Here is a 16,652-nt window from a genome sequence, read left to right as displayed (position 1 = left end):
GGAAATATGGGTGACACTGACCTCTCCCTATCAAAACCAAACAGAACAGTCCCTGTGACTACCTTTTAGTGCAAAGGTGGAACTTAACTCTCATGAATGTATCTTGAACCCCACACACTTGATTCTGGCCTCACCTTAGAGTCACATGAGACACAATTAAAACAACATGAATACTTTCACCTAGAACAATAAACAGAACCTGTGGAAAGGGTACAAGTAAAGAGATTTCTGCAAATTGGCCATGTAATGCTAATGAGAAGTCTAGGCTGATAACCACTTAGCTAAGCATTGCCTCTCAAGCTTTAATGAGCTCAAAAATCACTTGGTAATGTTGGTCCCACTTTATGTAATGTGATTCTGTAGGTTTGGAAAGGGTCCATGGATGGGTGTTTCAAACAAGTCCCCTGTCAATGCTGATGTTGCTCCCCCTGGGCTCATTATTAGCATTAGTTAGAGAAAGCAGGCACAGCACAGAGTCCTTTACATGCCGCACTCTCGTCACAATACAATACTTCTGATACCCAAATAAAGACAAAAAATGTAAAGTTTCATATTCTTTGCTGGCTCTCTAAAGTTTACAGAGGACACAGAAGGCAGCAATGTCTAAATAAGTCTGCATTTAAAAAACAACATGTACACATGAACTGATGCAATGTTTATTAAGCAGGTACTATGTGCTCAATAGTATGTTGCAGAGCACTGTGCTGGGAATAACACATTATGTGTTATTATTTGTTATTATGTCCTACTAACACCTTGAAAGTTCATACTAAGTGTTCAATAATTCTCAGGATTTAGAATGTAGTTTAGAGAAATTTTTTTGTGTTTATGTTTACTTGTTTATGACTTGTAGAGCAGCTACTGGATCTGCAGGAACAGAAAATTTGCTAAATGGAACGTTTCTGTAAGCACTGGTTTTACTACAAAATTTAAAAATTAAGATCTTAAAATGTATAGTTTATTTTTCTCATGTATCTGCTTTTGGGTTTCAGGATACTGTGAGCAGCAGCTCTAGAAAGTCAGCAGGATTTACCCCCAAAAACTTGAATCTTTATAAATCAGTTTTGTAAGGGAACACTCCAGAGTGGGGCCAGACCTAAATAAGGCCTCCAAAAATGGTGAATCTGATCAGAACTGGGGCAGGGAAAAGAACCTAGGTAGAATTTGTTTTCTATGTCACTGGAGTATTTCCAGTTCTGTTTTTCCTAAGCTTACCTAAGAAAAACTTAAATCCCAGCCTGGCACAGTGGCTCATGCCTGTAATCCCAGCATTTTGGGAGGTCGAGGTAGGTAGGTCACCTGAGGTCGGGAGTTCAAGACCAGCCTGACCAACATGGAGAAACCCCGTCTCTACTAAAAATACAAAATTAGCCGGGGTGGTGGTGCATGCCTATAATCCCAGCTACTCGGGAGGCTGAGGCAGGAGAATCGCTTGAACCCGGGAGGCGGAGGTTGAGGTGAGCTGAGATCGCGCCATTGCACTCCAGCCTGGGCAACAAGAGCGAAACTCCGTCTAAAAAAGAAAAAAGAAAAAAAAAGTTAAATCCCAGAGTTTATGTAACACTAATCTATTTTTGCCACTGCTGTCAATTTTATAACGTATACTAATAAGCAATTTAAACGGATCTTTTAAAGTTTTCTAGGATAATTTTATTAGAAGATAAATATGTATTCTTAGAAAAGTAAAAGAAACACAAATAATAATAACAACTCTTCAGTCCATAAATATACCTTCAGGTGATAACTTCAGAAGTCACAACAATATTAAAAAGAAGTGGACCAAGGTTTTTTTGCACACTTCTATTCACTGTACCAACCATATAATGCTTAATTCAACCATGTATCCAGTTGCTAGTCTAGACTAAAATTTCCTGGATGGTAGGGACCTTGACTGCTTCATCTATTTTTTGAATGACCATATGAAGTGGAAGCAATTAGTTTGTTTGAGTCACCAGACCTCCTCTTTGTCTTTCACCCTAGTACCAGAAAACTTGAGAAACTCTCATCTGGGTAACAACCAAAGTTATCTCTTGTATGAGGGAGAAAAAAACACAGGATGTCTCCTTTCTCTTACAACGAGACAGAAACAGAATTAATCATTCTTGTTAGCCTGACATAATTCTACCCTTGACATCCTCAAATGTCTTAAGGACACCCAGGTGATTAGGAGAGGATTCCCAGTGACCCAGGGCTGATGGCCCAGTGATAAGCCAGGCTGGAGAAACTCAGGCTGATTCTAAATAGAAAATGGAACTGCCTTGGTGGAGCCCCAGAACCTGGGTCACCTATCCTGATTTCTGCTAGCTTTTGGGTAAGAAGAAGGACGAGAATACTTTACTCCAATATCACAATTACCGGTAGGTATAGTTGTGGTTATGGCTCTGGATACTTTGTGGCCTTGATCTCTCATTCTTGTTTACACTTACAGATTCTATCATCAGATTCTATGTACACCGGGAGCCTCTCATATATTGTAGCAGGTCACTGAACAAGATTGAAAAGCTTAAAGAGCCACACTCTCAAATGGGGGCTTTAAGATTTCTAGACTGACATCTCACAATACAGAAAATGCCTTTTGTTGGTTTTCAGTACATTCTCAATCCAAAGTCTGGCCCTGTCTTGTAAATCCCAGGCAGAGGCCAGAACTTATGTGCAGGTTCTAGGTGGGGTTAGCCTGACTCTGCATCCTTGGGCATTACAGCAAGCCGAGTACAATCAAAGAAGAGATCCCTTCATAGAGGCTGCTCTAGCACATTCTAAGTAATATGTCTACCTAAAAGAAAAAAACTGAGGCAACATGAATATAAGTAGAGACTTCATCTGGGCCAAGCTTGAGGATTGTAACCTTGGAGCAAAGATACATCCTCCAAAGACTGAACAAATAAGAAATTGAATCCCTGAATATACCAATAACGAGCTCCAAAATTGAATTAGTAATAAATAGCCTACCCACCAAAAACAACAAAGAATCAGAAAAATTTACAGCTGAATTCCACCAGATGTAAAAATAAGAGTTGGTACCACTTCTACTAATATTATTTCAAAAGATTGAGAAAAGGGGACTTCTTTCCAACTTATTCTATAAAAATAGCATTATTCTGATACCAAAATCTGGCAAATATAAAACAAAAAATAGAAAACTTGAGGCCAATATTTTTAATGAACATTGATGAAAATATCAACAAAATACTGGCAAACCAAATCCAGGAGAACATCAAAAAGCTAATGCACTATGATCAACTTGGCTGTATCTCTGAAATAAAAGGTTGGTTCAACATACAATTAATAAATGTTACTCATCATGTAAACACAATTAAAGATAAAAACCACAAAGTTATTTCAATAGATGTTTAAAAAGCTTTCAACCATTATGGGCATGGTGGCTCACACCTGTAATCCCAGCACTTTGGGAGGCCGAGGTTGGCGGATCATGAGGTCAGGAGTTCAAGACCAGTGTGACCAACATGGTAAAACCCAATCTCTACTAAAAATACGAAAATTAGCCAGGCATGGTGGTGTGTGCTTGTAATCCCAGCTACTCAGGAGGGCGAGGCAGGAGAATCACTTGAATCCAGGAGGTGGAGGTTGCAGTAAGCTGAGATCATGCCATAGCACTCCAGCCTGCGAGAGAGTGCGAGACTATGTCTCAAAAAAAAAAAAAAAAAAGAATGAAGCTGGAAGCATTACATTGCCCCTCTTCAAACTACATTACAGTAACCAAAGCAGCATTATACTGGCATAAAAACAGACTCATAGAACAATGCAACAGAATAGAGAGCCCAGAAATAATGCCACACACCTCCAACCATCTGATCTTTGACAAACCTGACAGGAATATGAAAAGAATTCTGTATTTAATAAATGGTGCTGGAATAACTAGCTAGCACTATGTAGAAGACTGAAACTGGTCCCCTTCCTTACACTATATATAAAAATCAACTCAACCTGAATTGAAGACTTAAATGCAAAACTTAAAACATGCATGTTCATTTCACCACTGTCCACAATAACAAAGACACGGAATAAACCTAATTGCCTATTGATGGTAGACTAGATTGAAAAAATATAATATGGTAGCATGAGGTGGCTCACGCTTGTAATGCCAGCACTTTAGGAGATTAAGGCAGGTGGAATGCCTTAGCTCAAGAGTTAAAGACCAGCCTGGGCAACATGGCAAAGCCGTATCTCTACAAAAAATAAAAAAAGAAAAATTAGGCGTGATGGTGTGAGCCTATAGTTCCAGTTACTTAAGGGGCTAAGGTAGGAGGATTCCTTAAACCTTGAGCCTTGGAGGTTGAGGCTGAAGTGAGCCAAGATCACACCACTGCATTCCATCCTATGTGACAGAGTGAGACACTGTCTCCAAAAATAAAATAAAGATTTAATCAAAATAAAATATGGTACATAAAAATCAAGGAAGACTATGTGGCCATATAAAAACACAAAGCCAGGCGCTGTGGCTCATGCCTATAATCCCAACACTTTGGGAGGCTGACGCAGATGGATTACTTGAGATCAGGAGTTCAAGACCAGCCTGGCCAATATACTAAAACCCTGTGTCTACTAAAAATACAAAAAATCAGCTGGGCGTCGTGGCAAGTATCTGTAATCCCAGCTACTCGGGAGGCTGAGGCAGGAGAATCACTTGAACTTGGGAGGTGGAGGTTGCAGTAAGCAGAGATCACACCATTGTACTCCAGCCTGAGCAACAGAGTAAGAATTTGTCTGGCTGGGCGCTTTGGCTTCTGTCTGTAATCCCAGCACTTTGGGAGGCTGATGTGGGCAGATCACAAGGTCAGGAAATCAAGACCATCCTGAGCAACATGGTGAAATCCCATCTCTACTAAAAATAAAAAAATTAGCAGGGCTTGGTGGCATGCACCTGTAGTCCCAGCTACTCGGGTGGCTGAGGCAGAATTGTTTGAACCTGGGAGGCTGAGGTTGCAGTGAGCCGAGATCGCACCATTGCACTCCAGCCTGGACAACAAGAGCAAAACTACGTCTCAAAAAAAAGAAAAAAAAAAGAGTTTGTCTCAAAAAACAAGCAAACAAACAAAAAACACCAAGATTCAGTCCTTTGCAGCAATATGGATGGAGCTGGAGACCATTATTCTTAGAAAATTAATGCAAAACAGAAAACCAAATGCATGTCACCATTTATAAGGAAGAGCTAAATAATAAGAACACATGGACATAAAGAAGGAACAGTCATGGAGGCCTGGTTGGGGATGAAGGATAAAAGGACAAAGAGGATCAGAAAAAAATACCTCTTTGGTGCTATGTTTAGGAACTCACTGACAAAATAATCTACAACAAACCCCCATGAAACAATTTTACCTATATAACAAACCTGCACGTGTATGCCTGAACCAAAAAGAAAAGTTAAGAAAAACCCATGCATGCAGAAGAGTGCAATATAACTGGAAAGAACTGTTTGTTCTACAGATCGTGGTCCCAGTGGGGCTGTACTCTGATTTATTTCTGTGTCCATGCAGGCAGATGAGATTATGAACAGGTGCTCCATAATGCTAGGTAGATGGAGAAAACAGGTTACTGCTGCAGATACAGTGGGGATATGCCAGGAAAGTTGTAGACACTTTTGCGTCTTTTTGGCAAGAAACCCTAGGATCAAATATGCTGTGGTGAAGTTCCTGATGGTGGTGCCTAGTCCTGGGAGGAGTGTGGACACATCAATGTCTAGTGGGTGTGTTTGTGAGTGGGTGGGAATCCTGTGGTGGCAGCTGTGAGACAGAGGGTCTGTCATTAGATCTCCTTTCCTCTGAGATTTCATTCTCTCACCCTAAGAGGAGACCTGGAATCACAGGACAACGGGCAGTATGACAGTCTGTGTACAGGAGAGCAGAGCCTTCCATTTTCAGACACCTGGAGTTCCACTGAGAGCAGAGCCTTCCATTTTCAGACACCTGGAGTTCCACTGCAGGCCAGGCGTCTGTGGTATCTTTCTTCTGGCACCAAATCTGTAGCATTTGCTGAACATCAAGCAATTCTCTAACACCAACTCAATGTCTAACATTTGAATTCTGACACCACCCAGAGTAAGCACAGACCCTGATTCAGGGCTCAGTCTCACAACATTGTCCTCACTGCAGATGCCAGTCACAAACCCCATAGGCCCATCTATGTGTCTGAGCTACTGTTTAAAAACTGGGGACTCCTGAGCCCTTTCTCAAGTTCAATTATCTGATCGAGCTACTCACAGAACTCAGAAAAACACTGTAGTTATGTTTACCAGTTTATTATAAAATATACAACTGAGGAAAGTCAAATAGAAGAAATGTATAGGACAAAAAAAGATGTAGAAAGATGAAACACATACATAACCCTAGTAAATAGCTGTGATTAATAAAATTCTTCATCCTTTGTGTTCTTCAGGAACAGTTTATAGAAAGAAATACCCTTCCCATTATGACTTAGATGGTGCTCTCTTTCCTTATTTATTACACAGCCAGACACAGAATCTGTCAGAGGTACACAGCATCCATTTTGAATAGGGGCTGAGTAAAATAAGGATGAGACCTACCAGGCTGCATTTCCAGATGGTTAGGTATTCTAAGTCACAAGATGAGATAGGAGGTCAGCACAAGATACAGGTCACAAAGATCTGGCTGATAAAATAGCTTGCAGTAAAGAAGTGGGATAAAAGCCACCAAAACCAAGATGGTGATGAGAGTGACCTCTGGTCATTCTCCGTTACCCTCCCACCAGTGCCATGAGAGGTTACAAATGCCATGGCAACATCAGGATGTTACATCGTAAAGGTCTAAAAAGGAGATATATAAATAATCCACCTTTTATTTAGCATATAATTTAAAAATAAACATAAAAATGCGCAACCAGCCTATGGAGAAAGCCATTTCTTTTATTTCTTTACTTTCTCAATAAATTTGCTTTCACTTTATGACTTGCCCTGAATTCTTTCTTGAGTAAGATACAAGAACCCTCTCTTGGGGTATGGATCAAGACTTCTTTCTAGTAACATTTTCCTGGCAACCACAAAAGGACTATACTGAAGAGACTTCTGTCCCTCCCCCAGAAAAATTATCTGTGGATACCAATTGGCTGACTTTGAGTCCATATACCTGGGTAAAGGATGAGATTAGGTTGGAGGCACAACTTAGGAAAGTCAGAGTCTCTCCTAAGACAGTGTGGGTTAAAGGAGCCTCTAAAACAAGGCAAGGATGCTTGACTGTACTTGGATTCAAGGCCCAACTTAGGAAGGTTATAGTCCTTCCTAAGATGTAGGTTAGAGACCGCTCTCAGTAAAGTCTCTCTCAACTAAGAACTGGTTTCACACCACTGGATGTTAATTGCTATTCTTTTTGGATTAATCTGTCTTGCACTGTTTGCTGGTGTCTATGAGTGACAGAATTAGGACATGGGGAGCTCTTTCCCCTCCAAAAGGGGAAACTTGAGAGCTGATAGGACTTCTGGAAACGACCCTTTTGCTACCAAGAAGCGGCTGCCTGAACTTGTAAAATATATTGCAGTTGTACTCTGTGTGTAGAAATGCAGGATAAACTTTCTGGATGTTTCCTATTCTTTTTTTTTTTTTTGAGATGGAGGCTCCCTCTGTCACCCAGACTAGAGTGCAGTGGCGCGATCTTGGCTCACTGCAACTTCTGCCTCCCGGGTTCAAGCGATTCTCCTGCCTCAGCCTCCTGAGTACCTGGGATTATAGGCGCGCCCTACCATGCCTGGCTAATTTTTTGTATTTTTGGTAGAGACAGGGTTTCGTCATTTGGTCAGGCTGGTCTTGAACTCCTGACCTCAAGCGATCCACCCGCCTCGGCTTCTCAGAGTACTTGGATTACAGGCATGAGCTACCACGCCCAGCCTAGATGTTTTCTTAAATTAAACACTTACTAATCTTTGAGATAACCCCTTTTTTGAAACTCAACAGTTATGAATGGCCCTCACATACTGATGAGTTTCAATTGAGCTCCTCTCAACCTCAAATACAAAAGACTCTAATAGTTAAGCAAGAATATCATCGCCCCTATACAGCATGAAGTAGTTACAGAAGATGAATTTTCATTCCTCTGTAACCCTTATGATTAAGGGTTTTTTTTTGTACAAAAGAGGGAGGAAATGTCAGGCATATTGAACCAGGGCAAATCCATTTTGAATAGGGGGTGGGTAAAATAGGGCTGAAACCTACTGGGCTGAATTCCCAGATGGTTAGGCATTCTAAGTCACAGGATAAGATAGGAAGTCAGCACAGGATACAGGTCATAAAGACCTGGCTGGCAAAACAGCTTGCAGTAAGGAGCAGGATAAAACCCAACAAAACCAAGATGGCAATGAGTGTGACCTCTGCTCATCCTCACTGCTACACTCCCACCAGTGCCATGACAGTTTACAAATGCCATGGAAACATCAGGAAGTTACCCTATATGGTCTACAATGGGGATAAATAATCCACCCCTTGTTTAGCATATAATCAAGAAATAACTGGCTGGGTGCAGTGGCTCATGCCTGTAATCCCAGCACTTTGGGAGGCCAAAGCGGGTGGATCATGAGGTCAAGAGATGGAGACCATCCTGGCCATCACAGTGAAACCCTGTCTCTACTAAAAAAAAAAAAAAAAAAAAAATTAGCTGGGTATGGTGGTGGATGCCTGTAGTCCCAGTCACTCAGGAGGCTGAGGCAGGAGAATCACTTGAACCCGGAAGGCAGAAGTTGCCATGAGTCGAGATCATGCCACTGCACTCCAGCCTCACAACAGAGCAAGACTCCCTCTCAAAAAAAAAAAAAAAAAAAGAAAGAACCATAAAATGGGCAACCAGTAGGCCTCCGGACTGCTCTGCCTATGGCGTAAGCAATTCTCTTATTTCTTTACTTTCTTAATAAACTTCCTTTCATTTTATTCAATGAACTTACCCAGAATTCTTTTCTAGAGTGAAATCCAAGGACCCTCTCTTGGGGTTTGGATTGGGACCCTTTTTTGGTAAAAACTTGGCACCTTTTCTTCTTTTTCTTATTAAAAGAGTCAGCTGTATTTGTCTTCAGTGGTCTAAATAAAATTTTTCACAGGCTACTGAACTTTGAGCTACCCTCAATCTGAGCCATTATACAATTTCATTCTATATCCCTCCTAAGAACATGCTGACTTCAGGATAAAACATTCTCTGATCTGAAATCTGATTTTTTAACCCCCCGTTTGCCATTCTCCTCCATTCTTTCTAATCTTGTAGGCTCCACTCTATGAAAAAAAGCCCTTGTCTACCTAAAATTGCGTTCCTTAAAATTTTTATAATTGGTATTCCTCCTGTTGCAATGCTCTTTTTGAATTCTTTTTTTTTTTTTTTTTTTTGAGACGGATTCTCGCTCTGTTGCCCAGGCTAGAGTGCAGTGGCATGATCTCGGCTCACTGCAACCTCCATCTCCTGGGTTCAAGCATTTCTCCTGTCTCAGGCTCCTAAGTCACTGGGACTACAGGTGCACATCTCCACGCCTGGATTATTTTTGTATTTTTAGTAGAGACAGGGTTTCACCATATTGGTCAGGTTGGTCTCGAACTCCTGACATCAGGTGGTATGCCCGCCTCAGCATCACAAAGTGCTGGGATTACAGACATGAGCCACCATGCCCGGCTCTAGAATTCAATTTTTTTTTTTTTTTGAAATGGAGTGTCACTCTGTCACCCAGTCTGGAGTGCAGTGGGACCGTTATCGGCTCACTGCAACCTCCGACTCCTGGGTTCAACCATTTCTCCTGTCTCAGCCTCCAGAATAGCTGGATTATAGGCACCCATCACCACGCCCAGTTAATTTTTGTATTTTTAGTAGAGATGGGGTTTCACTATATTGGTCAGGCTGGTCTCAAACTCCTGACCTCAGGTGATCCGCCTACCTTGGCCTCCCAAAGTGCAGGGATTACAGGTATGAACCACCGTGCCTGGGTCTGGAATTCAAATTTTTTAACAGAAATTAACTTTATAACATATAACAAAGTCTAGAAACTGCCTTAAAACAACTACACGGTCAGTAAGACCCTCCCAGTCCCCTTTTGTCTTAACCTTAACTCATCTGCCTGCAGCTTTCCAGGACTCTGTAGCTTCTCTCAACAGAAAGCCTTCTTCCATGACTGGAGTGAGCAGGCTAGAACATCTGCAGGAGAGGCACTCCAGAAAAAACTAGCTGGACCTTTAATAACCTACTTTTACAGTCTCAATATAAGCCTTAGCTCTGAGTCTCTGGGCTCAAGCTTTAATTTCCATGTTTGAGTTGCTCACTTGGTTTTTGAAACTAAGTTGTTTGAAAAATCCAAAAAAATTACTCAAACACAGTATTCCTATAAGGGAAGAAAATTTTAAGGTGCTTACATTTTATACCTTAATAAGAAAAGCAAAAGTATTTCTATCAGAAAATAAATGTATTATTTTATTAATTCCATTAAAAATCATGCAGCAAACATTTAGTCATATGGAAACACTTCCAGGCAATACCAAGTTTCATCTCATAAAATTTAGCATAAAACTCAGAAATCAAGATAACAGAATTTGAAGAGAGATATTTGCTGTCAAAAATTTACCCTGCCAAAAAAAGGAACTGATGTTTTCATGAATCTATGTAACTCACCAATTATCTACCACATTTTCTTGTGAAAACGTATTCATTTTCTACGGCAAAAATGGAATAGAGATTTTTCCTCTTCTTTTTCTTGGTAGCATTCTGAAAGCTAAGCTTGAAATTCTGTTTGAAATCACCCAGCCATTAAAAACTACACCTGAGAAAACTTGTAAACTCACTCTGGGAAAGAAAAAGGTAAGTGAAAATTTTTAACAAATGAAATATATGATTAATTTTTTTGAATCCCACGTCTTTTATGCCCTTTGTAAATATTTTTCTACCTTTCAAGCCCTACTAATATAATGTAACCTTACAGCTAAAAAACAGGTGAAAATAAGTGAACAAATCTCTTCAAGGTGACAAATCCAGGAATGGCAGTGCTGGTTAAATAACAGATGTGTCTGACTCACGTTTCAAGTCAGGCCATTTAATCAGATGAGAGATCCTTCCACCCACTCCTGCTCACTTATGTGCTCAAGAACCACCCATTCAGGAGACACTGCACTATTTTTCGGTGACTGCCCTAGGTGCATTTTACTTTGCAAGTTCTTACACCATCTCACTGGAGTCAGTTTGTTGTTGTTTTTGTTGTTTGTCTTTCGGGATACTATTTTTTTGGTCACATATTTTTCACTGTTTTTTACTCTTTTTCTTTTACTATATTTATTTCACTATTCTTCTGCTCCCTTACAGAATCCAGGGGGCAGAAGTTATTACTGTGTTTGCTCCTCATTACCAGCATCTGATTGGCTGACAAGCAATTTGTCTCCATGAAATGGAAGCAGGGTTGGTAGAAGACAATTTATTTATTATTATTATTATTATTATCATTATTATTATTATTAGATGGAGTTTCGCTCTTGTTGCCCAGGCTAGAGTGCAATGGCAGGATCTCGGCTCACCACAACCTCTGCCTCCCGGGTTCAAGTGATTGTCCTGCCTCAGCAACCCCGAGTAGCTGGAAATTCAGGCATGCACCACCATGCTTGGCTAAGTTTTTTGTATTTTTAGTAGAGCATGTTTGTCAAGCTGGTCCCAAAGACAATTTTAATATATCAAGGGGTTACCTTTTCAAAATAAGAGTACTCCAGAAGATTCCTCTCAGCCCCAGGGTATCCACTTGCCCCCTTGACAGGATACACTCCATACCTCAGGTTGTCCTATGGGAGAAAATAAACCAGAAGCTGATATCCACTAGACACTCTAGCTGACATAACCATGGCAGATATCTCGGTTTATCCCCAGATAATACTGAAACCCAGGACCGGGAAAAAACTAAACGGTGGTTGAGGACACATCACCCCATAAATTTTCCAAAGCAGAACTCTGACCCAAAAAAATTCCGATAACATCTCTGTGCCTAGAAAGATAAAAGGAAAAGACACACAGAGATTTTTTGCAACACAGTGTCAGGGGATTATTATTTGCTTTCTTTTCATGGAAAATATTTACAAACAGATAACAAACCTTCTTAAAAGTACCATTTGTCTGGGTGTGGTGGCTCACGCCTGTAATCCCCACACTTTGGGAGGCCGAGGCGGGCGGATCACCTGAGGTCAGGAGTTCGAGACCAGCCTGACCAACATAGAGAAACCCTGTCTCTACTAAAAATAAAAAATTAGCCGGGCGTGGTGGCTGGCACATGCCTGTAATCCCAGCTACTCGGAGGCTGAGGCAGGAGAATCGCCTGAACCCGGGAGGCAGAAGTTGCGGTGAGCCGAGACCATGCCACTGTACTCCAGCCTGGGCAACAAGAGCAAAACTCCGTCTCAAAACAAAAAACAAACAAAAAAACCCCCAAAACACCATTTATGCAGGGCGCAGTGGCTCACACCTGTAATCCCAGCACTTCGGGAGGCCAAGGCGGGCGGATCACCTGAGGTCGGGAGTTCATGACCAGCCTGACCAACATGGAGAAACCCTATCTCTTCTAAAAATACAAAATCAGCTGGGCGTGGTGGTGCATGCCTGTAAACCCAGCTACTTGGGAGGCTGAGGCATGAGAACCTCGTGAACCCGGAGGCGGAGGCTGTGGTGAGCCGAGAATGTGCCTTTGCAACAAGAGTGAAACTCCGTCTCAAAAAAAATAGAAAAGAAAAGAAAAAAGCACCATTTAATGCCTTGCCAAAAAATAATTAATTAAAATACGGTATAAAAAAGTACACTACAAAATAAGTGGCCAGGCCCGGTGGCTCACGCCTGTAATCCCAGCACTTTGGCAAGCTGATGCGGGCGGATCACCTGAGGTCAGGAGTTCGAGACCAGCCTGGCCAGCATGGTGAAACCCCCGTCTTTACAAAAACACAAAAATTAGCCAGGTATGATGGCGCGCACCTGTAATCCCAGCTACTAGGGAGGCTGAAGTGGGAGAATTGTTTAAATCCGGGAGGCGGAGGTTGAGGTGAGCCGAGATCGCGCCATTGCACTCCAGCCTGGGAGACAGAGCGAGACTCCATCTCAAAAACAAAACAAAACAAACAAAAAAACACAAATACGTGATAATGTGAATTAGGGAGGAAAAGCTGGCATTTGGGAACCCCAGAAGAAATTGGAAATTTAGTATCTTACTGCAAGCAAGAATGAGGTTGGAGTAATGAGGGATGGGGGTTAGACTTAAGACCCTGATTGGGACCCAGGTGAAAAATGCCGCAGAAAATCAGTTCCCTGTGGAGTGTGAAAATAATTAAGTGGCAGGCAATTAGACTGAGGTTTCTCTAGTCCCTGGGTTCCTACTTCAATTTAAAAAATCTAACTCAGGCGCATTATTTTTAATTACTAAATTCAGAGAAACAAAATTCAGGCTTCACCTACTATAAACTGCCAATTGAGCTCCGATTACATAACCAGGAAATTTTCACCTTTAATGTACAAATTAAAAAACCACGTAACTGTACCTAACCAATTACTAAATTTGGTTTTCTTCATCATGCATTTTACAAAAGACTTTCTTTCAAGCCTCTCCCATAGACCACAAACTACAAACCACAGCTTGGTGCTCTACAATTCTAGAACCACTTTTTGATTAAATTATTTAATAAGTTAATTTTTTTTTTGAGACAAAAGTCTCGCTCTGTCGCCCAGCTGGAGTGCAGTGGCACGATCTCGGCTCACTGCAAGCTCCGCCTCCCGGGTTCACGCCATTCTCCTGCCTCAGCCTCCTGAGTAGCTGGGACTACAGGCGCCCGCCACCACGCCCGGCTCATTTTTTGTATTTTTAGTAGAGACGGGGTTTCACCGTGTTAGCCAGGATGGTCTTGATCTCCTGACCTCTGATCCGCCCACCTCGGCCTTCCAAAGTGCTGGGATTACAGGCGTGAGCCACCGCGCCCAGCCTAGAACCACTCTTTGATTAAATTCTTTTAATATTTTTGCAGTGACTCCCATTAACTTTTAATAGGAGATAATAGGAACTGGGAACCCCACGGAACAAACCTCTTCCCATTCATGAACCCGCACCCCAAGTCAGGATTCTCCCCTGACGACCCTCCCACGGTCCCTGCACAATCCGGTAGCGAAGCGGCGCTGCGGGTGCAGAGATTCCCCAGAGAGGGCTCCAGGCAAGGGCACAGTCACTATGCAGGGAAGAGACAGGACGCCCGGGGGCCGGGCTGTCGGCGCAACCGCCATCTTATGGCTGAAGGCGACTGAGGCCGAGCTGGGTAAGGAGAACTCGGGGCGCAGATTGTGGGGCTGACTGCGGGGAGGCCTGAGTCTCGCCACAGCCACTTCCCACCGATTCCAACCAGCCCTTCCCCTCTCTCGGGATGTTGGACCCCGCACTCTCACCATTTCTAGGCTTCCAGGGTGTCCCGGCGTCTTAGCTGTGGATTCCCAATACCTGCAGGTCACAGGACCACAGGCTGGGCCTCTAGGAGCAGAGGACACAGAGCAGTGAAGACGAGATCCGGAGTTCCAGCGGCAGCCAGAGACAAAGAAGCGGACAAATCCCGCCACATCCCGGAAGCCGTCCTCTCCGCTCAAGCTGCGTCCCTGATTGGACAGTTCCCAGCCCAGCGTCGCTGATTGGATAACGTTTAAAACCCCACCCTCTCAGGCCCTGACTGACAGAAGATGTAATTAGATGCTGGGCTGAATGAAGAAAGAGTGACCGCCTAGGCTGCAGCCTTTTCAGGCAGGGCTTCCTCCCTGAGCTGAGATAGGCCCACCCCAAAGGGTATTTGCATTCAACCTTGCGTATAAGGTCATATGCATTTGTAAATACTATATCATATGGCTATACATAAATGAAAAGGATATAATAACAAATGTTTTAAAATTTCAGGGTTTTTTTACTTTCCTGGCTTACGGTCCTTTGAGCAGGCAGCCTGAGATTTTAAAAAGGAGGTAATCCTCTGAAATAAAATGTGAGCCACGTGAATTTTGAATTTTCTGGTAGCCAAACTAGAAAATTAAAAAGAAACAAGGGGCCAGGCACGGTGGCTCACGCCTGTAATCCTAGGACTTTAGGAGTACAAGGCGGGCAGATCAAGAGGTCAGGAGTTTGAGACCAGCCTGGCTAACATGGTGAAACCACGTCTCTACTAAAAATACAAAAATTAGCCGGGCGTGGTGGTGGGCATCTGTAATCCCAGCTACTCAGGAGGCTGAGGCAGGAGAATTGCTTGAACCCGGGAGGCGGAGGAGGTTGCAGTGAGCAGAGATCGCGCCACTGCACTCCAGCCTGGGCGGACAGAGCGAGACTCCGTTTCGGGGGGTGAAAAATATAAAGAAACAAGAGGCCACGCGCAGTGGCTCACGCCTGTAATCCCAGCACTTTGGGAGGCCGAGGCTGGTGGATCACGAGATCAAGTGATTGAGACCCTCCTGGCAATATGGCTAAACCCTGTCTCTACTGAAAAAAATATAAAAATTAGCCAGGCGTGGTGGCGCATGCCTGTAATCCCAGCTACTGGGGAGGCTGAGGCAGGAGAATCGCTTGAACCCGGGAGGCAGAGGTTGCAGTGAGCCGAGATTGCGCCACTGCACTCCAGCCTAGTGACAGACTGCAACAACAGCAACAACAACAACAACAACAACAACAAGGAAAAGGTTGAATTGATTGTAACAATGTAATTAACCTAATATATACAAAATATCATTTTAATGTGTGAGGAATATGTAATTATTAATGAAGTATATAAATATTTGCAACTAAATTTTTGAAAATAACTCTGTGTTTTACCTTTCTAGCATATCGCGGTTCAGACCAAGCACATTCCAGGCACCCAGGAGCCACACATGGCAGCTCTGATGTCAGTGGTGTGAAGGGCCAGAGGGGAAGGAAGGGCCTCTCCCTACTAACATCTGTCTTCAGTTCGGAGGTTGGAACAGATAGTGGCCATAGAAAGAGCTGAGGGCAGCAGAAATAAAATAACCACAGGTAAACCACTGCTTACCACCTGTTGCCCACCTTTCTTTTAGAGATTAGGCTGTGAACATAGGATGATGGAGCTTAGGAGAAAAAAACTCTGTGTCTTCAGTTCTGCCCACATTCTTGGACTCCAGTGTTTAGACACAGAGAAAATAGATTAAAGGCAAACTTATTTTGCTATTTGGCCTTGACCCTAATTGCGAGGCTGTGGTTATCTGTTTTCTCCTGTGGTGTGGGGACTGTGCGAATATAAACACCAATCACATGCATACATGTCTCCCTGTATTTCTGCATTACCCAACATTCTCTTTCAAGACATCCAACTTTAAATTAGGGGAAGAAATCAGTACCTAGAGGGTGCCCACTGTTAGAAGGCAACAAGTAATCAACCTGTCACTGAATCCTGGCATCCTATCTGCACTGGTGCATGTATTAGTTAGCTATTGCAGCATAACAAATCATCCAAAACTTACTAGTTTATAATTAAGATGACCAGCCATTTAGGCTGGGTGAGTGGGGCCATTCTTCTGGTATCAGCTGAGCTCTTTCAGACTGGTATCATCAGCTGCTTGTTGACTAGCCAGCTGTACTTCTGGGGGTGATCTTCTGCTTCTGGGGCTCAACAGGGGCACCTTGCTTCTCCTCCTCATGGTATCTTATTTTTAAGCTTGCTAACATGGGCTTTATTC

At 42.7% G+C, this 16,652-nt stretch overlaps 1 protein-coding gene across 8 annotated transcripts in view; it reads right to left on the bottom strand.

Moving 5' to 3' along the window:
- ZNF738 (zinc finger protein 738) overlaps nt 1-14,765 on the bottom strand; it is a 29,736-nt gene extending 14,971 nt beyond the window's left edge. For 7 of the 8 annotated variants that reach the window (XM_034945658.4, XM_034945652.3, XM_034945654.3 and 4 more), the window contains exons 1-2: nt 14,379-14,583; nt 11,660-11,752 (exon numbers count right to left, since the gene is read on the bottom strand). In XM_034945658.4, the coding sequence (XP_034801549.1) occupies nt 11,660-11,752; nt 14,379-14,381 (96 nt within the window). In that variant the 5' untranslated portion in view covers nt 14,382-14,583. Of the gene's footprint in view, nt 1-11,659; nt 11,753-14,378 lie in introns of all 8 variants that reach the window. The other variant, XM_034945651.3, reaches the window with a different exon arrangement.
- Between the last annotated feature and the right edge of the window lie 1,887 nt (nt 14,766-16,652).

Source organism: Pan paniscus, chromosome 20 (genome assembly GCF_029289425.2).
Source record: "Pan paniscus chromosome 20, NHGRI_mPanPan1-v2.0_pri, whole genome shotgun sequence".
Taxonomy (NCBI): domain Eukaryota; kingdom Metazoa; phylum Chordata; class Mammalia; order Primates; family Hominidae; genus Pan; species Pan paniscus.
Note: the sequence above shows the minus strand (reverse complement) of the source record. Positions and strands in the feature narration are given on the sequence as shown.